General features: G+C 39.2%; 1 protein-coding gene and 1 long non-coding RNA gene across 6 annotated transcripts in view; one reads left to right on the forward strand and one right to left on the reverse strand.

Annotated features, from left to right (window-relative positions):
• Nucleotides 1-26,457, forward strand: part of Wnt5 (Wnt oncogene analog 5) — a 166,720-nt gene that overhangs the window by 82,202 nt on the left and 58,061 nt on the right. For all 5 annotated transcript variants that reach the window (XM_070288060.1, XM_070288071.1, XM_041776506.2 and 2 more), the window contains one exon: nucleotides 1,546-1,630. In XM_070288060.1, the coding sequence (XP_070144161.1) occupies nucleotides 1,546-1,630 (85 nt within the window). The remainder of the gene's footprint in view (nucleotides 1-1,545; nucleotides 1,631-26,457) is intronic.
• On the reverse strand, nucleotides 16,947-23,319 carry LOC138929091 (uncharacterized). Its single transcript, XR_011445510.1, has 2 exons — nucleotides 23,108-23,319; nucleotides 16,947-17,178 (listed from the first exon to the last, which is right to left on the reverse strand). It is a non-coding gene; the product is annotated as an uncharacterized lncRNA (long non-coding RNA).

A 26,457-nucleotide genomic window follows, 5' to 3' on the forward strand; every position in this document is an offset into this window, starting at 1 on the left:
TGGAACGCCAGAACAGGCTCATAGAGTAACGCAGCATATCTTAGATGCTTTTGAAAACGGTCAGTACAGCTCTGCTATCTTCCTTGACGTAAAGGAAGCCTTCGATAGAGTGTGGCACAATGGATTGCTTTTTAAGCTAAAAACACTCCTACCAACTGCTCAATATCTCCTTCTGAAATCGTACCTGCTGGAGCGAAAATTCATGGTTGATGTGAGAGGTGAAAGATCATCCATTAGAAGCAGTCGAGCTGGAGTACCGCAAGGGAGTGTTTTGGGTCCTGTGTTATACACCCTTTACACCTCTGACTTGCCCAATCCCAGAGAACCGGGGACACTTCTTGCAACGTATGCTGATGACACAGCCTTTATCGCAAACTCAGCGTGTCGAATCGAGGCTTCTAGAAAAACGCAAAGCTTTTTGGATACATATAGCGAGTGGACGAAGAGGTGGAACATATCCATAAATGGAAATAAATCGCAACACTGCAATTTTTCCCTGAGACACAAAATCCTCCCTAGGGTCAAATTTCAGGACACGCTAATTCCTCAATCTCCTCAGGCCCAATACCTGGGATTGATCTTGGATAAGCGGCTCACGTGGAGGCAACACACCACCAAAATAGCAGCAGCATGCCGTGGAAAACTCAGAAAGCTAAACTGGATGCTAAAGTCCACCAGCAAGCTGAGCCTCAGCAACAAAGTGCTGATATACAAAGCAATAGTTGTTCCTGCTATGACCTATTGCATCCAGATATGGGGTACTGCGTCCGACTCTAACGTTATGAAAGTGCAAAGGGTCCAAAACCGGGCGCTGCGCACAATCACAAATGCACCCTGGTTTGCTAGGAATGCAGACATCGCTAACGACCTCAAAATGCTACCAGTGAGGGAGCAGATCAACAGGCACTCAAGTCGGTACAATGAACGGCTTCTGGCCCACACCAACCACCTAGCGGCATCATTGGCCATCCCCATGTCCAGACGAAGACTGAAGAGACGACATCCAGGTGACCTTTGGTTAAGAGGGAGGCAAAGAACCCGAGTCCTACACCAATAACTGAAATGCCTTTGTAAATTATAAATTGTTGTTTACCGTTTACTGTTATGTTTCCATGTTATGTTTGTTGTTAGTGTTAGTCCCTACGTTTTATAATCATTGATTTGGTTGATTAACGTATAATTAAATTTGAACTTATATAAAAAAAAAAAAAAAAAAAAAAAAAAAACCGTACACATATTCACAGCTTTTCAGTTACAGTTTTAGATTCACAGCTTTACACATTTCTCTACATCTACAAATCGTTCCTACGGCAGCTATTCCTCGGTCTCGACTCGGCTGTTGATGCTGAATAAGATTATATATACTTTGTTGTCTCCTTTACTGCGTTGAAACTTCCATACCATGTTTTTTGGATCCTCTTTAAATTTTACTAACAGCCGTTATAGTATACGGCTACCCGATATCAAAATAAACTCTTGTTTATTACATTTGTTGGGAAAGGAATATGTTGTATAAACAATAAACATTTTATATTTACTTTTTAGGAGTGTCAATTTCAATTTAAAAATCGCCGGTGGAACTGCAGTGTCACTAACGACGAAACAGTTTTTGGTCCCATGACGAGCATAGGTGAGTAATACAAATTATAGTATTAATGCCCTAACTTAAGCTGAATGCAATCCAATTGATCAATTCCTTATATATTACACAGCGCATTATTTTATTATACAAACATGTAAATTATTTAAATATATAGGGATTTTCTACTTCAGCGCAGCTGACCGCGTTTTAAAAAGCCTTTAATTAAATTAAATAAATATAAGTAAAAACTAAATAAAGTAATATATTTAAATAAAACCAGTTTGACTCTAGACCATTGTGTATACATCCGTGATAAAAAGGTTATTAAATATTATCTACAAGTTCAACAAACTTTGCGATATAAGCCAAATAAAAAATCGAGTGACACAGCAAATACATAACACTACAAAAAGCAACAACAAGCAGGAGTGCACTCTGGTTGGGACGCCTCTGGATCCTGGGTTTTACCACGTACAACAAGCCTCTGGTTGCAGTATACAGATCAGAGAACTGCAGCAAGCCACCGGAACTACAAGTGCACCGGCCAAACACCGGGTGTCTCAGACACCCGGGTGTTTAAGGCACCCTATTTGCTGCAATAAGAAACACCCGGGTGTATTTGGCACCCGGTGGTTTTTTGTTACTGCCGAAAGCGTGCGAGTGAGTGATTCAAAAAAATGCTTCGGGTGATCCCACACACAAGCATGAATTGGGCGCAGGTCATTTTTTGTATCCATACATTTGTTATGGGTGTCTGAAAAGGCAAGCTAAAAAAGGAAGGGTGAAAATGGGTGATCAGTTTCACTCTTCTTTTTTTAGGTTGTCTTTCGGACACCCATAAAAAATGTATACATACAAAAAATTACCTGCGCCCGCCCGATTTCGTGAGCGTGCATTTTTTTCACAATTTCGTTTTTTTTTTTTAATTTTTAATGGCCTTACTGATATAATAATAACAAGTATATATAAAACGTACATTAAATATTTTAGAATATAATTTACAATATAAGAGAACTTCATTTTTGCTTGGCAAATTTTTAAGTTCCTGCAACCTTTTTTTAAGTCTGTTTTTAAAGTCTACATTTTTTTTAATGTATACCTATTATAACATATATTATATTTCGTTGCCTATTTTGGGTTGTGGTTTTTTATTTTTTTTTAAATTAAAAGTTATAAAAAGATAAAAAAAAATTTAAAAATAAAATAATAATAATAAAAATTACATAAAAATGGATAATTAATTCGTTCCTATACAATTTTTATAAAAATAATGCAGAAAAGGAGTCTGTCTACAGACATCCAAACTAGAATGAATCCGATCGCTAACAAGTGTTCAAAACAAAGAAGGCGATGCGATCATGTCACAAATACCCGGGTGTCGTACCAAACACACGGGTGTTTTCAAGACACCCAAGTCATAAATGCGTTTCTTTCTTGCAACTCTTTTGGCTTAGTTGTTTTCTTCATGTGTGTCGTCCCGACACCCAGGTCATAAATGTGTTTTTTTCTTGCCACTCTTTTTGCATAGTTGTTTTTCTGATGCCCTTTTTGAGTGCGAGTGTGATCGGCACCCGCTGACGAAAAGTACCGTAATGATCGGGTGCTCAACTCACAGAGTACTTGCAACACCCGGATGTTTTTTTGTGGGTGTTGTCTATTACTTTGATGCTCGGTGGTGAGTGGCACCGGCACCCGAATTTAGTTGGGTGTGAGTAGAGTGCTAAAAAATGCCACTCTTGCAGTTCTCTGTATTACAGATAGTGCTGAAATCTTTATTAAACTTGTTATAAATAAAGATATTTAACATTTTTCTCCGCTTACACTTGTGGTTTGCCGCTCTTCAATTCACAAATGACGCTTTGTCAATACAATATCGGTGTTGGTCAGTACAAATTCATTGTTGCATAATGTCTAAAAAATTCAAAATTACCGACTATTCAAATTGGGCATCTAGCGCAGGGCCGCGCAACTTTCGCCAGCCTCGCAACAACTCTGTTAAACCAAAATGATACCACCAGACAAAAATAAATTATTTTTTAAGAATTCAAACTCAGATGAACACAAATATATAATTCTTAAAAGAAAAGGCAAAAGAATAGACGTAGAAGCAAGTGAACACAAGAGCCTCAACGAGACAAAGGGTGTAATTTATTTTGAAATATATCAGAAGACGACATTTTGGCAGAGCTGAAATCCCAAAAAGTTAAGAAAGTTAACAAATGGATGAAATGGGTTGATCAAAGACGAATCCCAACAGGTCGGATAACATTAACTTTTACATTTTCTTCCCGAAAAGGTAATTTTTTTTCTTTTTTTTTTTCGCGCGGTGTCCCGCTTCTACCTCCCGCCCAACCGACCGAGGGGCGCATTCATGTGACGTCCGGCACGAATCGCGAACTAGATAGACGCGTTAGAATGAAAGAAGAAATGAACGAGGAAACATTAGGAGAGAACAAACAAATTTAATAAGAAAAAAAAAATATAATATAAATATATAAATAAATAAAAACGCATGCACAATAAATATAAAAAAGTATAATATAATGTAACTAAATAATAACTAAGATAAATAAATAAAAACGCATGCAAAATTAAACTACGGTGCTACACTACAAGCTAACTCAACAAGTATTAAAGTTTTCAGTACAGAAGGGCTGTCACTACGAATAATAATATCAGACAGGCGGTTGTAATCCGCACAAAAAATCCTAAAGGGTTCATGTGCTGCAAACTCCCGACTACAGTGATTTACTACTAATGGGATAAGGGTTCTGGATGTTAGTCGAGGAACATGGAAATTGAGCAGCCCTAAGGATAGGGGCTCTCAACATCACCATTTATTAAGTTGTTAAGAAATACGACACCAAGCATCGTTCTACGGTTAGCTAGAGAGGGTTATTAATTAATAGAACTCTACTAGAATAGGACGGTTGCCTCTCATCAGCATCCCAAGGTAGGCCACGGAGGGCGAAAAGTAAGAAGTTCTTTTGTACAGATTCAATACGGTTAATATGGACTCCGAATTGGGGACTCCAGACGCATGAACCATACTCCAATATAGGGCGTACTAACGAAGTAAAAAAGGTCTTCGTTATGTAAGGGGAATCGAATTCCTTCGACCACCTCTTAATAAAACCAAGCATGCCCCTGGCTTTATTAACCATGCACGAAATATGTTCAGCGAACGAAATTTTAGGGTCTAAGCGAACGCCTAAATCATCAACAAGAGATATTCTTTCAAGAGCGCACGTGACACGTGAAAATGTCATCAGCTTGCATTTAGAGCTATTGAGATGTAATAAATTAGCACGACACCATGCTTGAAAGTTATTAAGATCCGATTGCAGGTCTGACTGGCAAGAGCTGTCCTTATACTGCAAGCATAGTTAAACGTCATCAGCGTACATAAGTACTCTAGAGTTCGTTAGAACCAGCGGGAGGTCATTGATAAACAATGTAAATAGCAGCGGGCCGAGGTGGCTACCTTGTGGGACGCCAGAAGTGACTCTGAGAAAGGGATAGAGCATTTCTAAACAGAACGTTTTGGGTTCTGTCACTCAAATAACTCAAAATCCATTTACGAAGATCGACAGGAAACCCGATTAAGTCAAGCTTCCTTACAAGAAGAGAGTGATTAACCGAGTCAAAAGCTTTACTGAGGTCTGTGTAAAAGTCTGTGTTTGAAAGTTACGTTGAAACCTCTAATAACAAAAGAGGTGAGTTGCAGGAGATTTGTAGTGTTCGATCTTCGCCTCATAAAACAATGCTGACTTGGAGAAATTACGGATCTGCATAAATGCTGCAAGTGGGAAGTAATTACATTCTCGAAAAGTTTTGGAATTGCCGACAACTTAGAGATTCCTCTATAGTTGCTGGCGTCGGATTTGCTACCTTTTTTGTGGAGAGGAATGATAAATGATTCCTTCCAAATAAGGGGAAATTCTGAGGTTTCTAAAAATAAGGTAAACAATGTCAAAAGGGGATTGCACAGAGGTCCGGCACAATACCTGAGCACGCAGTTTGGTATTCCATCGGGACCCGGCGAATAAACTGGTTTTACACGATAAAGATCCAAACTGAGGGAGCTTTCGTTTAAAATAGGACTGAAAATTATGTTCGACCTGGGCAAATCAAACGAGTAAGCCTGATCTGAGCAATTTGAGGAAGAATAAGTAGTTTTGAAAGAAAGCGGGGAAGGATGTAGATAGGGTTTTCGTTTAGTGTTAACAAAGTTATAAAGCTGTTTCGGGTCGTGCGTAAACTGAACCCTACAGGGAGTTAAATAACTTTTATAACACTGCGCGTTTAGCACGCGTCACTTTCATATATTATGTACGTCACAATCCCAGTCAAGTAACGTTATATTCACAGAATCTGAAAAACACAACACCATTAGACATCCCTACTAAACCAATAGCAATATCCGCAAAACTGGAGAATAAAAGAATTGCTAGGATCGCAAACTCTTTAAAAGACACTATAAGATTCTGAGAAAAATAAAATGGAAAATACAACTTGCCAGCTTATAATTTATGACATCAATGATAAAGAAATGGACACACAAAAATCCGCCCTATCCAAAACATTTAAAGCCAAAGATCAAAAATCCACCTCGTATAACCCATATACTAAAAGCAATCACAAAAAAATCTCTAATTCCTTAATGTCTCTAAAAATATTGTAATGGAACATAAAGGTTTACGTAAATAATTACAACCAACTACTACTAATCATCAAAACACACTCTCCACATATTATATCGCTTCAAGAAACACATATACAACAGCTCTACAATTTACCAACACCTATAAATTATAACATACTGACAAACATTTCATCCAACAGTTTTGGAGGAGTAGCCCTACTAATTCACAAATCAATTCATCATACGCAATGTAACATCAATGAATATGTAGAACCAATAGCAGCCGAAAATAAAATCCAAACAAAAATTTAAATTATATGCCATTTATATCTCACCCAACAAGGCTTTTTTACGCAATAACTTAAACAAAGCTATAAAGACCAACAACGAATTAGTTATGATAAACGGAGATTTTAATAGTTGGCATAAAAATTTGGGATCTCCGTAACCGAACTCAAGAGGAAAAACAATAGCCAAGTTTATTGAACAATCGCAACTTACTCTCCTAAACGAAAAATCACCAACCTTCTTTACTACGCACAATACCTTAACCCACGTTGATCTTACCTTCTGCTCTCCTTCACTGACTCCACTCACTACCTGGAACACAATCGATGATCTTTACGGAAGCGACCACTTTCCAATCCTAATCAACCTCTTCCCAAAAACCCCACCAGCAATCCGAACAAACCCTATTTTAAAATTAAAGAAGCCAACTGAAAAGATTTTTAGAAGTACACACACGTTAACGAATTATACCCCTGCTCAACCAACATCCACAAGGAAGCCGAACTAATCAACAAAATTCTCAAACAAAGCGCACACCATACAATACTCTAAACACCACCAAACAAGCTCTTACACAAAGTTCCCTGGTGGAACAAAAAACTATTAGACCTACACCAAGAAAAGAAAGATAAATGGAAAGCACTATAAAAACAGATAACACAGCAAATTATAATAGAATATCGGAAAGCCAATGCGCGCCTAAAAAGAAATTAAAACAAGGAAAACAGAAGCAACTACAACATTTACATCAACTATACAGACAAAGACACCAACAACTAAAGTTTGGAGTAACATAAGACGATTTCGGGGACTGAACCCAACAAAGCGAATTCTCTGCATTACATCCACCAATGAGACGACTACGGATAAAAACAAAATAGCCAACCTGTTCGCGCGACATTGTTCTGACCTTTAAAAAAACTCAAACTTCGACCATGAATTCATAACACAAAAATACACACCCATAACTATAAACCACTCTCCATCAACTTCAGCAATAGCAATAGAAATAGAAAAGAAGATAACTAAAAATGGAATTAACATGCCTCTACAATCCCTGAAGGGTTCAATACCAGGACTTAACAGGATCTCATACCCTATGATCAGAAATAGCTCTCTAAGAACGCAGGATAGAATAGTAGCCCAATTCAACCAAATATGCAACAACTACATTTTACAATCATACAAAACCAGCCTTACCATGCCCGTATTAAAACCCAACCAAGAAAAAAAAAAACATCAACTCCTAAAGACCCATCTCTCTAAACTGCTGCATGGAAAACTTCTGGACAGAATAATCTCTCAGCGACTATGGTGGTTACTTAGGAATAATAGAGTCTTACATCCAAATCAATTCAGATTTAAAAAAGGAAAGTCTACTTTAGATAGTCTACTGTACGTAGACCACCTTATCCCTAAAGCATTGAACTCAAAAAAATATATTTCGCTAGTCTCTCTTGACTTTACCAGAACATTCGACCGAGTCGGAGTACACTCAATAATAGACCAACTTATTAAATAGAATTGCGGACCTAATATAATAAATTACATTAAAAACTTCATGGCCAAGAAAAAATTAGCAACCCCAGTAGGATCACAAACCTCTACAATAGAAAATAGAATACTCCAAGGTTCCCCTATCTCTGTCGTCCTATTTATAATAGCATTCAACAAATTAAGCAACATAATTTCACTACACAAAGACATAAACTTCAGTGCATACGCTGATGACGTCTTTCTAGTAATAAACATAGATAAACGCTAAAATACAAATTATAACCTAAACATGACACCTATTCACAACTTACTATACGAAGTAAACTTTCCAACAATAGAACAAGAACACGATCATCTAACAGCAAAACTCTTCAAATCCGTAATACAAGCTAAAGATACTTCTATCGCCAGATATATTAAATAAAACACCAGAAAGAAAAAATTGATCTCTACAATACAAATCGCAATTACAAAATGCAAAAACACCATACAAACTAATAAAAATTCACAAATTAAAACCTGGCTTGCAACTACACAACAAATTAATCAACACATCACTTCACACTTACAACAAAGCCAACACCCCTCCTGAACAATACCAAAAATCTTCAATGAAACAAAAACATATTATGAAAATCACACATTTATCTAAACCGACGGATCTCAACAAAGCTCGATTACAACATATACAATCACCACAGAAACCGAAACCGTAGCCTACGGAAGCCTACTACCCTACTTATCAATACAAACAGCCAAAATCATTGGAATCCTCGAAGCAGCTAAAATAATATAAAAACCAGAAAGGAAGCTAACTTCGGCACGCCGAAGTTTGTATACCCTTGCAGTTTGCAATTAGATTATTAAGAATCAAGACATTCTGGTAAAATTAATTTATAAATTAAGGGGGTCTTCTCATTGGGCAACTTTTTTTTTTCGATTTTTTTTTTTTTGCATTTATTTATAGCTTGGGATGGTGTGTATATGTCCCCAAAAGGATTTTTAGAAATTCGAAATACTTTAGAAGATACAGCCTTTTTTGTGAAGCAAGATCTATGCAAAATGAGCTTTTTTCAAACTTCAAACGCGTTTATCTCGAAACCACGTTTTTCGAACTGGCGGCCATGATATCTCCAGTTCAACTGAACCGATTTTCATGAAACAAAGTGCAATCGACGCAGAATTGTCACCATTTTCGGCTGACGGAACAGATTAAAAAAAATTTTTTTTTTCTATTTTTTTTTTACACTAAACTACAAAAAAAACGCCCGAAATCGAAATTTTTTTTTGAATGGCCGCCATTTTGTTTAAAAAATTTTTTAAAAAAATCTGTTCCGTCAGCCGAAAATGACATCTATTCTGATTATAACCCCGTCTTTATTTTTCATTTCGGACGCTCTGGAAACCCTGAATCGTGGCCGCCAGGAAGACACCTTTTTTTTCGACCACCAAGTTTGAAGTCTCATTACTCTTTGAACAACCCTCGTATCGAGGCAAGAACAACTTTTTTAGTTACTTTGAACATTTTTGAATACAATAAATAAAAAAAAGTTTTCAATTATTCTTTGCGTTTTCAAATAAGAATTTTTTTAAAAAGGGTCCAAAAAACAGCTTTTGAATGAGAAGACCCCCTTAAATGAAATTAAATTATATGCTGTTGAGCCGGCTTGAGGTCAGGGAGGGGGGTGGAGTACCAACATAAATAAAAAGCTTTTATTCTGTTTCGTCCAATATATTTCGGTTGATCTAACGTTAACCGTCTTCAGGGCAACTGTGACAATGCTTAACAATTTATATACATAACATTTACAATAAAAAAGATAACTTTTTTAACCTACTTTATTTTACACGTCCGCTCTGTTCGACATGGAATTTTGTACCATTTTCTTTCTAATTAAGTGTCTGTATATGTGAGCGCAGTTTTCAGTGTCAGTCTTGTAATTCATTCGTATGTTTGTCGGAGTGTTGATTATGTGTAGCATCTTCAGAGTATACCGCTTCTTGTAGTGTTGTTCTTATTGCAGTATCGTTGTCTCCTCTAAGTTCTGTGAGTGACCGCTTGTCGCACAGTGAGATCTCCTAGAGTGAGAATAACTGGTGGAAGCCCTCAGGTCTACCAGTTAGTGGAATAACTTGTTAGCGGAGACCCTGAGATCTTCCAGTTAGCGAGCAGATTTGTGGAGTCCCTAAGGTCTTCCAATCTAGGCTATGGTTAGTGAAGGCCCTAAGGTCTTTCAAGTTAGTGAAATATGCGGAGGCCCTAAGGTCTTCCAAAAATAGAGAGGTGTGCAGAGGCCCTAATGTCTTCTAAGATTGAGAAGTTTGTAGAGGCCCTAAGGTCTTCTAATATTGAGAAGTTTATAGAGGCCCTAAGGTCTTATAAAAGAGAGAAGGTCTTCTAAGATTGAGAAGTTTATAGAGGCCCTAAGGTCTTCTAAAGAGAGAAGTTTTTAGAGGCCCTAAGGTCTTCTAAGTTTGTAGAGGCCCTAAGGTCTTCTAACAGCGAGATGTTTTTAGAGGCCCTTAGGTCTTCCAATATTGAGACGTGCTCGGAGGCCCTAAGGTCTACCGAGATATATACTTATAGGGAGGCCCTTAGGTCTTCCAATATTGAGACGTGCACGGAGGTCCTAAGGTCTACCGAGATATATAGACTTATAGGGAGGCCCTTAGGTCTTCCAATATTGAGACGTACAGAGAGGCCCTAAGGTCTTCCACAAGTTATAGACGTAAGATATGGTCGGGGTCCGACTATGTGTTACCTCTTACCAATATACCTTACTTAACCGTGTCCCTTGGGTGACTCCTTGCTGCTGGCTTACCCTTAGCTCCTGTTAGAGGACTTGGCCGATCGCTGGCCGAAAACTGAATGCCTCCCAAGGGCTGGAGCTCGCCTTATATAGCGCTCCGGTGCGGCCGATTGTGACCGACGCGCCCGGAGAAATTTGCCATTAAGAATGTGGCCAGATCCTCATTTGGGCCAGTGTGACCCTTTGCGCCTGATCATGGCGCGCGGGTGCATTTAATTCAAATTTATTCCATATTCCATGTTAATAGTTTTCTATTGTCTATAGTATAATCCCTATTCTCTATTATCCATTTGTGCGCGTTTGCGCGTCACAATTTTATGAATGTTTGTTACAACCTCAAATAGTAAAATATCTGAATGTTCTGGATATAATCTTTATCACCCGAATCGTGCAGGGCATGCAGGAGGAGTGTCAATATTTATATTTAAGCATAGTACTCTGACGACGAAAATCCGCTGTAACATGTGTATTAGGTTAGGTTAGGTTAGACCGGACGGCCCTCTATGGGCCACACATAGGCCAATATGGCCCATAGCTATCCGGGGAAACTCCTGGATGGACCTAGAGACTATTTATGCGGATTTCGAGATCCTTGAATATCAAGATGTTTTTCGCAAAGGAAAGGAGTTCGCCTGGCTTCCTCCTGGAGGCATCTTCTAGCGATGCCAGAACTGGAGAGCCTAGGTATCTCATTCTTGCCCTCGTTTTGCAAATGAGATGCTCCACGGTTTCGATTGCCTCGGATTCCTCACATTTCCGGCATTTGGCGTTGTAGGTAATACCCAGCTTGACTGCATGTGCAGCAGACAGGCAGTAACCTGTAAAAATACCCACTAACATTCTGCAGTCCTTCCGAGGAAGATGCAGCACGCAGTGGGTGAGTTTCTCGTTGTGCTCTTTGCACATGATTTTTGATATTCTTCAGATTGCGGAATAACTCCTCCACCTGTTTTTTGCGTTTGCGTCAGCCCGTCTCTATAGCTCGCTTTGGAGCGTTCTTAGGGAGATAGGGACGTTTTCTGTTCTTTCACTCGCCAGTCCAACGCCTTCCTTTGCAAGTTTGTCCGCGGTTTCGTTACCGTCTATGCCTTGGTGGCTGGGAACCCAGTAGATCCTCACTGACTTAGTCGTGCTTAGGCTATCTAGTGACTCCCTGCTTGCCAGTACATTTTTGGAACTGACCGCTGATGATTGCATGGATCTTATCGCCGCTTCACTGTCTACGAACAAATTGACCGCCTCATGTGGACGGTTTATGCTCTGCGCAAGCTCTGCTGCTTTCCTGATGGCGAATATTTCCGCCTGGAATATACTGCAGTAGTTTGGTAGCTTATACGACAGCCTCATTTTAGGGTCTGAACAACTCCTCCTGCCATCTTGGAGCCGTCGGTGTATATATTGATGTATTGAGCATGGTCCTGGCCTGACTTCCAGTCATTTGGTCCCATGAATACTGTTGTGCTTACATCCGGGCACGTTCTGGGTTTCATGTAGTCAGATGTACTGCTCATGTCTCAACCAACTGAACTGTGCCCGAAACCTTGTGGCGACCAGTTTCCTGATGCAACCAGACGTTGTGCCGCATTTCCTGGTTTCAGTTGCGCTAATACAGCAGAGTCGGACGCACCACCGATATGTAGACCCAATGCATTAGAGCGGGTGAGAGGCCCCATGTGCTGCTAAGCATCTTCTTGGATGCATATACCGCTATGGTGGCCTTTTTAACCCTCTCGACTACATTGGCCTTCCACGTCAGCTTGCTGTCAAGTACAATGCCGAGGTATTTGACTTGTGTTTTCAGGGTCAGCCTGGTTTTGTTAATTTTCGGGGGGATCTATTGCGGCACCTTGTATCTCTTGGTGAAGAGAATAAGGTCCGTCTTATCCGCATTGATATTGAGTCTTACCTTCTCCGCACACTCACATATCTCCCTGAGAGTTGTTTCTAAGATCGAGCTGTGGGTCGATCGACAGACTCCCGTGATAATTATGCTTTTGTAATCCGCATAAGCTGTTATCTTTGGTGCTTTCCTCTCGAATCTCTTGATTAGGTCGTTTACCACCAGATTCCATAGAAGGGGCGACAGAACCCCACCTTGCGGCGTGCCTCTGTGCGCTCCTCTTACCATGGAAGCGGTGCCCCAATCTGATTGTACTCGCCGGCAGCTTAGAAGATTCCTTATCCACAAGTTGATAGCAGGGGACGAGTTGGTCGCTTCTAGGCGATCCATTATGGCGTCCGTGCTAACGTTGTTGAATGCCCCGGATATGTCCACGAACACTCCAAGTGCATATACCTTATTGTTTAGGGCTCTCTCAATGGTGGCTACCAACGAATGTAGTGCCATCTCCACTGATTTCCCCTTCGTGTAGGCGTGCTGGTCCTGATGTATAGGTCCAGCAGCTTTTCCAGCGTTTTAAGTAGGAATGAGGTGAGGCATATCGGTCTGTAATCCTTGGGGCTCATGTGGCTGCACTTTCCTGCTTTGGGCAGGAAGACAATCCGAGAGGTCCTCCATTGCTTAAACAAGCTGTATATATTGCGTAGAGCCATGGGGTGATCACTTGGTCGCCTGCAGCATGGCTGGGAATATTCCATCTAGTCCTGGTGCTTTTAATCTCGCACAGGAGTCTATAGCCCAGTGGATTCTACTAGAGGATATTAGATCTTTTGGGAGATGCTCTTTTCCAGTTGCTAGGTCCTGGTGCTTATTTGCATCGGGTACTTCAGTGCATCCTGGGAAATGCGCATGCATTAGTGCTGTTAGGGCCTCTTCGCTGCCCTCAGTCCACTGTCCGTCGTCGCGTTTAAGCTGACTGCTTCGAAAGCAGCTTCCGGAGTCTAGCCGTTTCCGGGGCAGTCTCTATATTGGAGCAGAAGTTTCTCCATGAGTTTCTCTGCGCCTTGCGTATTTCCTTCTTGTAGTCCCTTAGAAGGACTTTGTATTCCTCATTGATGATGTCATCTTTCGCCTGCTTGGCGATTTTGAAGAATTCTTTAAGTTTGTTGCGTCGGAGTGAAAGGTCCTTATTCCACCAGGGTGGCCTGGTCCTCTTTCTCGTGTCCGATATAGGGCATGATGCGTGGTACGCATCCAGCAGTTCTTTGGAGAGGGTCTCTAGGGACTTTTCTATGTCTTCCGCCGATTCTACCTTGCCCGGAGAGATCGCGAGCCGTGTCACGATAGTCTCCTTGAACTTTCCCCAGCTAGTATTCCGGGGGTTCTTGAAGACTAATTGTTTTGGAGAGTGTTCGAATGCGTATTGGAACCGTATGTACTTGTGATCTGAGAAGGATGGTCTCTCAAGGACTGTCTATTCTGATACCAAAGTACCTTGTCACCTTACAAGAGTAAGATCTAGAACGTTTGAGGAGGTGGGACCTGCAATGGTGTGTCCCTCCCCCACGTTTGCTATACTTAGGTTGGTTGAGAGTATAAAGTCTAAGAGATACTCACCTCTGTCGTTTATGTCGGGGCTCCCCAATACGCAGTGGTGCGCGTTGGCGTCTGCACCCATGAGCAGTTGCTGGTTCTTCGGGCTGGCTTCTACCAGGCTTCTGAATTCTTCTGGTGGGGCCGTCCTGTCGTGTGCCATGTAGCAGGAATTTACCAAATTTTTCGCGCTCTCTAGCATCACCACGCCACCAGAGTTGTAATGAGACATAAGGTTGACGGGTAGACCCTTTCGTACAAGTACGGCGGTTCTATTCCTGCTTACCGTTGGTGGATGGAGCAAATTGTAATTTGCGGACTTCAGTCCGAGGGTTTAGCATTCGTAATTTCAGGACGTGAGGTCTCAGTCGGCTTCGATTTAATAAAAATCAAAGGCGTGACTGTAGCCAAGAACAACAAAAAGAACATGTCAATAGACAATTAGTAGCTGTGGTTACGATCGTTTCGTTGGCGCTACCCTACTCATCAGACCACTTGCTAACTATTGCTAATTTTCGTGGTACTTTACCTTCAATCTAAACTTAGACCGGTTAGGAATCCTAAGCTTCGGTGTAAAGGCAAAAGCATACCACGAAAATCGGCAATAGTTCTTTTCGTTGTTTTTGAACCAGTTGTTTGGCATGCAGTCTGTCAGACTTGTCAGAGGCCAAGCTTAAAAGCTTATACGTATGGTAGTAACTGAGAATTTTTACGCATGTGCAACATTGATCTTTGGTGTACATTAAGGGATACGATTACATTGGTACATAAATGCATTAAAAACAAAGGCTCCGCAGTTGAGATGAATAAACTTAAGAATTGTATTAGTTACATTAACAACAAAAAATATTGCGTATTTCAATCCAATCCAATTATAAATGTATTTTATGCACCACCAGTGTTTCTACGGTGCCATGTGAACTATAGGCTATAGTCCTCTGACTTAGACTAAATTATGGCCGCGGCTTCATACAAGCTAGTGCAACGTAACAATCATACACAAAAAAAATCTTAAAAAATCATTTAACGAAAATAAAATGCCAGAATTCCCGCAAATGACTTTTGAAAAAAGCCAGATTTGGCAGGAAAAAGCGAAGCAGTGCCAAGAACTGCTAGGGTTGAATGACTTACTTGTTAGCACTGGGTTTTATAGTTTGGTAGTTGTTTATTAATTAATATATAAGGACGGTGATACACTATGGATAATACATACAAGCACGTGCTTGTTCGTGTTAGGTGCTAAGGAAATAAAAGAAAAGAATGCGAAGCAATTCTACTGGCGTGCTGCCTGATTGATTGCTTGCATGCATACTGAGTGGGCTAATATTAAAGTTTTTAGTTTACGAAGGCTATCTACGCTAAAGCCGCGTGAAGTGAAAAGTAAAAAGTTCTTTTAAATCGATTTGACGCGTTTACTGTAGACGGAATACTGAGGGCTCCAAACGTGAAATCCATATTCTAAGATAGGAGAAACTAGAGAAGTATATAGAGAGGGGGTCATTGATTTCTTATGACCACCGTTTATTCACCATACACGAAATAACATCGATAAAGTCAAGTTAAAGATCCAGGCGAACTCCCATACCATCAACTTTAGAGCAGCAGTTCAGCATATAAGTCGATAGCTTCAGAACGACACGAAAGAATGTTATTAGCTTTTATTTAGAGCCGTATAATTTAAATAAGCTTACGTGGCACCATGTCTGAAAAGTATTAAGATCTGATTGTAAGTCTGACTGGCAAGCAGCGTCCTTGTATTGCACACAAAGTTTAACGTCATAAAAGGTGATTACATTTTCGAAAAGTTTTGTGATGCTGGTACCCGTCGGGAATCCTGTAACGTTGGGAGGGCAAAAGCAAACCTCGAAAATCGGTAATAGTAAATATGCCAGGTTTGCTTTTGCCGAAGTAAACTTCCTTTCGTGTTTTAGTTATTGATGACCTTCCCCTAATAAATACAACAACTTACAATTTGGAACTCAATTCCATCTTAATGAATAATTTTTTAAATTAATACTCCGCTGGGTATTATTTTAGTTTGCAATCAGCAACAACAACCGAGATATGCCCGTCAGTCCGTCTATGCTTCCGTCTCTTCGTCCGGGTGTCCATTTCTATGTAAATTAATCTCTCTCGGACGTACAAGATTAAAAATGTGTGTAATTTAATTCCGATTTTGCTGTCTGCGAGTATTCCGGGCATTTTCGTAGCAGGTTTTCTGGGCAGGATTAGCCGCGACAGTGCCGTCTGCGAGTATTCCGGGCCCGTGCACAATAGTTTGTACCCTCAGTGTCAGCTACGATAGTGCCGCCTGTGCGTATCCATGCGTGTTCATAGAATTTTCACAGTAGGATTAGCTGCGACAGTGCCGTCTGCGAGTACTCCGGACCCGGGCGAAATGTTTTTTACCCTCAGTGTTAGTTACAGTCAGGTCGCCTGTGCGTATCCCAACATTCTCATAGAGGTCGCCGGTACATGACTCGGTGAACCGAGTAAGAATTTACCACATACAACATTATGATACCCCTCCTCAACTGTCTCAAAGATACAAAATTTTATCTCATGAGGATCCTGGGCGGACTGAGACGCCGCATCATTACAATATTTATTTTTACCGTTTACACATTTAATTAAAATAACATCATTGAGCATATATGGCTAACGTAAAAGAACCTTTTCAGTTAATACTTACTCTACGTCCCGCTTCATTATTATGCAAGTTCATTAGGCTTCTTGCCTTCGCAGTGGTACGAACTTGAATTCCAACGTTATCATTTTCTTTGGCATTACTGATAAACCGATTTATTGGTAATACTGGTTCATCTATTACAGCACGTTGATTTTTTCGCTTTCCCTTACGGCGTTGCTCGACAATGTCTCCGTTAAAAAATTTTGAATTTATAATTTCTCTATTAATTTTATCCTGCAATAAAAAGAGGATTATTTAATATGTGTTATAAAATAACATTTAGTTTTGAAAATATCAAAAACCATTATAAACATTTATGTAAACATACATAAGTATGTATCCAAAAGGTAACCTGAAGATAAAAATTGCAATCTTTAAGTATTAATAAAGGCTTCACCACCAGGATTTACAGCCATCACAATCCGAAAGAGGATTATTACTAGATGCTAAATACAAGTTCAAATTCCGACTTACTAAACCTAAATCAGAAGCCTATTTAATTTGTAAAATATATGATTAATTTGGACCATATGCAGGATACTGTAAATCATTGCTGAAGAGAGTCCACGCAATGCATCCACACCAGCGAGGAGATGTTGAAGTTGCCAAAAACAAAGATGAACCACAAGTCATCCAGATCATTGCTAATATGGGCAATATTATCCACATGGGCCGTATAAAATTCGAATATGAAAGCACTGCGCGTCAAACTTCGAGCCAACGAACGGTGATGCAATGCTTCGTTTCAGTGCTTCAAGCTCAAACATTGGGTGCTTGCATATCTGTGAATCCGACGCCCCCTCGCAGCGGAGAGTTTTTACGACTCGGAGCAATTCGATTATGATGGCCTTTCCCCTTTTATTTTAAAATGTTGTATTGGCGATCTGTCTAAGCCATTTAAAATCAACTTTAATAAACCTCTCCCCAGTGGTGTATTTATTCAGGGATGGTGCTAAAATTATAGTCTCTAACTACAGACCAATTTCAAAGCTTAGCAATGTCTCGAAGATATTTGAGGAAGTTGTAGCAAAGCACCTCGCACTCCTTATTGGTAGCACTATTAGCTCCAACCAGCATTGTTTTATGCCTGGGCGGTCGACTACCACAAACTTGGCTGTATTGTACCATTTTTGGATTAATGTCTTTTTGAATCATAGCCAAGTGGATGTTGTATACACTAATTTGATCAAAGCATTCGACAAAGTAAGCCATAACATACTACTACTACTATTGGCTAAGCTAAAAAATGGGCTTCAACTCATCAATGCTTATATAGCAACTTCTGGCCTTCCTCAGGAGAGTGCCTTGGGCCCATTTCTTTTTATTCTTTTCATGAACGATATAAGCTAATGCTTTACGAATTCTGAATTTATTTTGTTTGCTGATGATTTAAAAATATTGAAGTCAGTGAATTCAGCTCTGGATAGCGCTAAGCTCCAGAATGATTTGTATTGGAATTGGCGGTCTCTTAATAAGCTGCCTTTGAACCTTGCTCAATGCTTCTCTGTTATGTACAGCAAACGCTAGGTTTTATGTTTCCCTATCTTGTGTGCATGAAGCCTAAGATTTGGGTGTAATGTTTGATGCCAAATTTCTTTTTATTGAGCACATTAATTATACAGTTCCCAAAGCGTATGCAATGTATGGTTTTATAAGGCGTAATGTGGTTCAATTTTCTGACCCTTACACATTTATTCGTCTTCGTTTGAGGATAGAAGAATTGTATCTGCCATAATTGACTGACCCGCATTGTTAAGCTATGTTAATATTTGTGTTCCGGCTAGGAACATAAGATGATCTTTTGAACCGTTTTCGATTCCAATTTGCAGAAAAAACTATGCCCCAAATGAGCCCATTACTACTGCTTTAATTTACTTTAATAAATGGCCGCCAAATATGCGATTGGATCCAACTTCCCGAAGACATAAGAAAACATTGTTCCTTTATTTAGCCTCAATTTCTATTAATTATTGTCAAAATAAATTAATAAATAAATAATTTCAAAATTGTAAGGCATTAGCACGCAACAGCTCAGAAATTCCATCTTTCGAAAAAAACAATTCAAGCACTGATTTCAGCAAAAATTGATTAATGTATTACGCAATAATTGATCCTAATAATGTATTTGTTTTGACTTAAATATATAAAGTTTTTTATTTATCAACTAAATTCATTGGAAAGAGCAGCAGTTTAGCATATAAATCGTAAGCTATGGAACCACACGAGATAACGTCATTGGCATTCATTTAGAGCCGTATAAGTTTAATAAGTTTTGTGGCACCATGTCTGGAAATTATTAAGATATAATTGTAAGTCTGACTGGCAAGCAGCGTCCTTATATTGCACAAAGTTTGACGTCGCACTGTTGGGCCTCTCGAACAAAAGCCGTTGCAAAAATAGTCATAGAATCAACATAGAATCGACTTTTACCATACAAATCCGACCCAATTCATTATTTTCACGTTTTCTGGCTAAAGTAGTCTATAACTTTTGAAGCTACCCAGAGCCGGCAACTACACTATGACTAGGCCTGCGTGTATTTTTACTAATCCAGAATTTTTTTTTTTTTCATCGGCTGCGTTCAGCTGTGACTCTGCCAATGCGAAGCAAATAACCGAAAAACCTCAGGGTAAAAACTAAACGAATATTTCAAAAAGTACACAAACTGCAACTGTAAATGAGGACCTATTCAACACGTTGGCTGCACCTTCTGACCCGTTTATTTAATGTTCGAGGCACGAAAAGTCTCGAAAAGAAATAACATCAAATGATTATAGTTCAAAAATGCTTAGTTTATAGACATAAAAATATAAGCATTTATTAATAAGTAGTCAAAATGAAAAAAAAAACAAGAAAGGAAGCTAGCTTCGGCACGCCGAAGTTTGTATACCCTTGCAGATATTATTTCATTACATTTTACCTATACTTATTATGTTTACAGTTTGACCGTTACAGTTTTGCATTCCCAGCTTTACATTTTCTCTACATCTACCGATCGTTTATATGGCAGCTATATGATATATATATATATATCTTTAAGTTTGTTGCGTCGGAGTGAAAGGTCCTTATTCCACCAGGGTGGCCTGGTCCTCTTTCTCGTGTCCGATATAGGGCATGATTCGTGGTACGCATCCAGCAGTTCTTTGGAGAGGGTCTCTAGGGACTTTTCTATGTCTTCCGCCGATTCTACCTTGCCCGGAGAGATCGCGAGCCGTGTCACGATAGTCTCCTTGAACTTTCCCCAGTTAGTATTCCGAGGGTTCTTGAAGACTAATTGTTTTGGAGAGTGTTCGAATGCGTATTGGAACCGTATGTACTTGTGATCTGAGAAGGATGGTCTCTCAAGGACTGTCTATTCTGATACCAAAGTACCTTGTCACCTTACAAGAGTAAGATCTAGAACGTTTGAGGAGGTGGGACCTGCAATGGTGTGTCCCTCCCCCACGTTTGCTATACTTAGGTTGGTTGAGAGTATAAAGTCTAAGAGATACTCACCTCTGTCGTTTATGTCGGGGCTCCCCAATACGCAGTGGTGCGCGTTGGCGTCTGCACCCATGAGCAGTTGCTGGTTCTTCGGGCTGGCTTCTACCAGGCTTCTGAATTCTTCTGGTGGGGCCGTCCTGTCGTGTGCCATGTAGCAGGAATTTACCAAATTTTTCGCGCTCTCTAGCATCACCACGCCACCAGAGTTGTAATGAGACATAAGGTTGACGGGTAGACCCTTTCGTACAAGTACGGCGGTTCTATTCCTGCTTACCGTTGGTGGATGGAGCAAATTGTAATTTGCGGACTTCAGTCCGAGGGTTTAGCATTCGTAATTTCAGGACGTGAGGTCTCAGTCGGCTTCGATTTAATAAAAATCAAAGGCGTGACTGTAGCCAAGAACAACAAAAAGAACATGTCAATAGACAATTAGTAGCTGTGGTTACGATCGTTTCGTTGGCGCTACCCTACTCATCAGACCACTTGCTAACTATTGCTAATTTTCGTGGTACTTTACCTTCAATCTAAACTTAGACCGGTTAGGAATCCTAAGCTTCGGTGTAAAGGCAAAAGCATACCACGAAAATCGGCAATAGTTCTTTTCGTTGTTTTTGAACCAGTTGTTTGGCATGCAGTCTGTCAGACTTGTCAGAGGCCAAGCTTAAAAGCTTATACGTATGGTAGTAACTGAGAATTTTTACGCATGTGCAACATTGATCTTTGGTGTACATTAAGGGATACGATTACATTGGTACATAAATGCATTAAAAACAAAGGCTCCGCAGTTGAGATGAATAAACTTAAGAATTGTATTAGTTACATTAACAAAAAAAAATATTGCGTATTTCAATCCAATCCAATTATAAATGTATTTTATGCACCACCAGTGTTTCTACGGTGCCATGTGAACTATAGGCTATAGTCCTCTGACTTAGACTAAATTATGGCCGCGGCTTCATACAAGCTAGTGCAACGTAACAATCATACACAAAAAAAATCTTAAAAAATCATTTAACGAAAATAAAATGCCAGAATTCCCGCAAATTACTTTTGAAAAAAGCCAGATTTGGCAGGAAAAAGCGAAGCAGTGCCAAGAACTGCTAGGGTTGAATGACTTACTTGTTAGCACTGGGTTTTATAGTTTGGTAGTTGTTTATTAATTAATATATAAGGACGGTGATACACTATGGATAATACATACAAGCACGTGCTTGTTCGTGTTAGGTGCTAAGGAAATAAAAGAAAAGAATGCGAAGCAATTCTACTGGCGTGCTGCCTGATTGATTGCTTGCATGCATACTGAGTGGGCTAATATTAAAGTTTTTAGTTTACGAAGGCTATCTACGCTAAAGCCGCGTGAAGTGAAAAGTAAAAAGTTCTTTTAAATCGATTTGACGCGTTTACTGTAGACGGAATACTGAGGGCTCCAAACGTGAAATCCATATTCTAAGATAGGAGAAACTAGAGAAGTATATAGAGAGGGGGTCATTGATTTCTTATGACCACCGTTTATTCACCATACACGAAATAACATCGATAAAGTCAAGTTAAAGATCCAGGCGAACTCCCATACCATCAACTTTAGAGCAGCAGTTCAGCATATAAGTCGATAGCTTCAGAACGACACGAAAGAATGTTATTAGCTTTTATTTAGAGCCGTATAATTTAAATAAGCTTACGTGGCACCATGTCTGAAAAGTATTAAGATCTGATTGTAAGTCTGACTGGCAAGCAGCGTCCTTGTATTGCACACAAAGTTTAACGTCATAAAAGGTGATTACATTTTCGAAAAGTTTTGTGATGCTGGTACCCGTCGGGAATCCTGTAACGTTGGGAGGGCAAAAGCAAACCTCGAAAATCGGTAATAGTAAATATGCCAGGTTTGCTTTTGCCGAAGTAAACTTCCTTTCGTGTTTTAGTTATTGATGACCTTCCCCTAATAAATACAACAACTTACAATTTGGAACTCAATTCCATCTTAATGAATAATTTTTTAAATTAATACTCCGCTGGGTATTATTTTAGTTTGCAATCAGCAACAACAACCGAGATATGCCCGTCAGTCCGTCTATGCTTCCGTCTCTTCGTCCGGGTGTCCATTTCTATGTAAATTAATCTCTCTCGGACGTACAAGATTAAAAATGTGTGTAATTTAATTCCGATTTTGCTGTCTGCGAGTATTCCGGGCATTTTCGTAGCAGGTTTTCTGGGCAGGATTAGCCGCGACAGTGCCGTCTGCGAGTATTCCGGGCCCGTGCACAATAGTTTGTACCCTCAGTGTCAGCTACGATAGTGCCGCCTGTGCGTATCCATGCGTGTTCATAGAATTTTCACAGTAGGATTAGCTGCGACAGTGCCGTCTGCGAGTACTCCGGACCCGGGCGAAATGTTTTTTACCCTCAGTGTTAGTTACAGTCAGGTCGCCTGTGCGTATCCCAACATTCTCATAGAGGTCGCCGGTACATGACTCGGTGAACCGAGTAAGAATTTACCACATACAACATTATGATACCCCTCCTCAACTGTCTCAAAGATACAAAATTTTATCTCATGAGGATCCTGGGCGGACTGAGACGCCGCATCATTACAATATTTATTTTTACCGTTTACACATTTAATTAAAATAACATCATTGAGCATATATGGCTAACGTAAAAGAACCTTTTCAGTTAATACTTACTCTACGTCCCGCTTCATTATTATGCAAGTTCATTAGGCTTCTTGCCTTCGCAGTGGTACGAACTTGAATTCCAACGTTATCATTTTCTTTGGCATTACTGATAAACCGATTTATTGGTAATACTGGTTCATCTATGACAGCACGTTGATTTTTTCGCTTTCCCTTATGGCGTTGCTCGACAATGTCTCCGTTAAAAAATTTTGAATTTATAATTTCTCTATTAATTTTATCCTGCAATAAAAAGAGGATTATTTAATATGTGTTATAAAATAACATTTAGTTTTGAAAATATCAAAAACCATTATAAACATTTATGTAAACATACATAAGTATGTATCCAAAAGGTAACCTGAAGATAAAAATTGCAATCTTTAAGTATTAATAAAGGCTTCACCACCAGGATTTACAGCCATCACAATCCGAAAGAGGATTATTACTAGATGCTAAATACAAGTTCAAATTCCGACTTACTAAACCTAAATCAGAAGCCTATTTAATTTGTAAAATATATGATTAATTTGGACCATATGCAGGATACTGTAAATCATTGCTGAAGAGAGTCCACGCAATGCATCCACACCAGCGAGGAGATGTTGAAGTTGCCAAAAACAAAGATGAACCACAAGTCATCCAGATCATTGCTAATATGGGCAATATTATCCACATGGGCCGTATAAAATTCGAATATGAAAGCACTGCGCGTCAAACTTCGAGCCAACGAACGGTGATGCAATGCTTCGTTTCAGTGCTTCAAGCTCAAACATTGGGTGCTTGCATATCTGTGAATCCGACGCCCCCTCGCAGCGGAGAGTTTTTACGACTCGGAGCAATTCGATTATGATGGCCTTTCCCCTTTTATTTTAAAATGTTGTATTGGCGATCTGTCTAAGCCATTTAAAATCAACTTTAATAAACCTCTCCCCAGTGGTGTATTTATTCAGGGATGGTGCTAAAATTATAGTCTCTAACTACAGACCAATTTCAAAGCTTAGCAATGTCTCGAAGATATTTGAGGAAGTTGTAGCAAAGCACCTCGCACTCCTTATTGGTAGCACTATTAGCTCCAACCAGCATTGTTTTATGCCTGGGCGGTCGACTACCACAAACTTGGCTGTATTGTACCATTTTTGGATTAATGTCTTTTTGAATCATAGCCAAGTGGATGTTGTATACACTAATTTGATCAAAGCATTCGACAAAGTAAGCCATAACATACTACTACTACTATTGGCTAAGCTAAAAAATGGGCTTCAACTCATCAATGCTTATATAGCAACTTCTGGCCTTCCTCAGGAGAGTGCCTTGGGCCCATTTCTTTTTATTCTTTTCATGAACGATATAAGCTAATGCTTTACGAATTCTGAATTTATTTTGTTTGCTGATGATTTAAAAATATTGAAGTCAGTGAATTCAGCTCTGGATAGCGCTAAGCTCCAGAATGATTTGTATTGGAATTGGCGGTCTCTTAATAAGCTGCCTTTGAACCTTGCTCAATGCTTCTCTGTTATGTACAGCAAACGCTAGGTTTTATGTTTCCCTATCTTGTGTGCATGAAGCCTAAGATTTGGGTGTAATGTTTGATGCCAAATTTCTTTTTATTGAGCACATTAATTATACAGTTCCCAAAGCGTATGCAATGTATGGTTTTATAAGGCGTAATGTGGTTCAATTTTCTGACCCTTACACCTTTATTCGTCTTCGTTTGAGGATAGAAGAATTGTATCTGCCATAATTGACTGACCCGCATTGTTAAGCTATGTTAATATTTGTGTTCCGGCTAGGAACATAAGATGATCTTTTGAACCGTTTTCGATTCCAATTTGCAGAAAAAACTATGCCCCAAATGAGCCCATTACTACTGCTTTAATTTACTTTAATAAATGGCCGCCAAATATGCGATTGGATCCAACTTCCCGAAGACATAAGAAAACATTGTTCCTTTATTTAGCCTCAATTTCTTTTAATTATTGTCAAAATAAATTAATAAATAAATAATTTCAAAATTGTAAGGCATTAGCACGCAACAGCTCAGAAATTCCATCTTTCGAAAAAAACAATTCAAGCACTGATTTCAGCAAAAATTGATTAATGTATTACGCAATAATTGATCCTAATAATGTATTTGTTTTGACTTAAATATATAAAGTTTTTTATTTATCAACTAAATTCATTGGAAAGAGCAGCAGTTTAGCATATAAATCGTAAGCTATGGAACCACACGAGATAACGTCATTGGCATTCATTTAGAGCCGTATAAGTTTAATAAGTTTTGTGGCACCATGTCTGGAAATTATTAAGATATAATTGTAAGTCTGACTGGCAAGCAGCGTCCTTATATTGCACAAAGTTTGACGTCGCACTGTTGGGCCTCTCGAACAAAAGCCGTTGCAAAAATAGTCATAGAATCAACATAGAATCGACTTTTACCATACAAATCCGACCCAATTCATTATTTTCACGTTTTCTGGCTAAAGTAGTCTATAACTTTTGAAGCTACCCAGAGCCGGCAACTACACTATGACTAGGCCTGCGTGTATTTTTACTAATCCAGAATTTTTTTTTTTTTCATCGGCTGCGTTCAGCTGTGACTCTGCCAATGCGAAGCAAATAACCGAAAAACCTCAGGGTAAAAACTAAACGAATATTTCAAAAAGTACACAAACTGCAACTGTAAATGAGGACCTATTCAACACGTTGGCTGCACCTTCTGACCCGTTTATTTAATGTTCGAGGCACGAAAAGTCTCGAAAAGAAATAACATCAAATGATTATAGTTCAAAAATGCTTAGTTTATAGACATAAAAATATAAGCATTTATTAATAAGTAGTCAAAATGAAAAAAAAACAAGAAAGGAAGCTGGCTTCGGCACGCCGAAGTTTGTATACCCTTGCAGATATTATTTCATTACATTTTACCTATACTTATTATGTTTACAGTTTGACCGTTACAGTTTTGCATTCCCAGCTTTACATTTTCTCTACATCTACCGATCGTTTATATGGCAGCTATATGATATATATATATATATTTGTCTGATTTTTATGAAATTTATACCAAAATTCTAGAATAATAAAATAAGCTTATATCCCGGAGTAGATGAAAAAACGTTGGAAAACAAGGAAGTAATAATTTTTTTTCCTAATAATTTCCCGATAGTTCCTATGGCAGCTATATCATATAGTCGTCCGATTTTCATGAAATTTTTATCAAAATTCTGAAATAATATAAAATGTCCATACCTAAAAAATGGTGCAAAAATGTTGAAAAAAGCCAAGTTACAATTTTTTTTCTTAAAATTTATCGAACATTTGTATGGCAGCTATATGATATAGTCGTCCGATCCGGCCCG

Source organism: Drosophila kikkawai, chromosome 2L (genome assembly GCF_030179895.1).
Source record: "Drosophila kikkawai strain 14028-0561.14 chromosome 2L, DkikHiC1v2, whole genome shotgun sequence".
NCBI classification, from domain to species: domain Eukaryota; kingdom Metazoa; phylum Arthropoda; class Insecta; order Diptera; family Drosophilidae; genus Drosophila; species Drosophila kikkawai.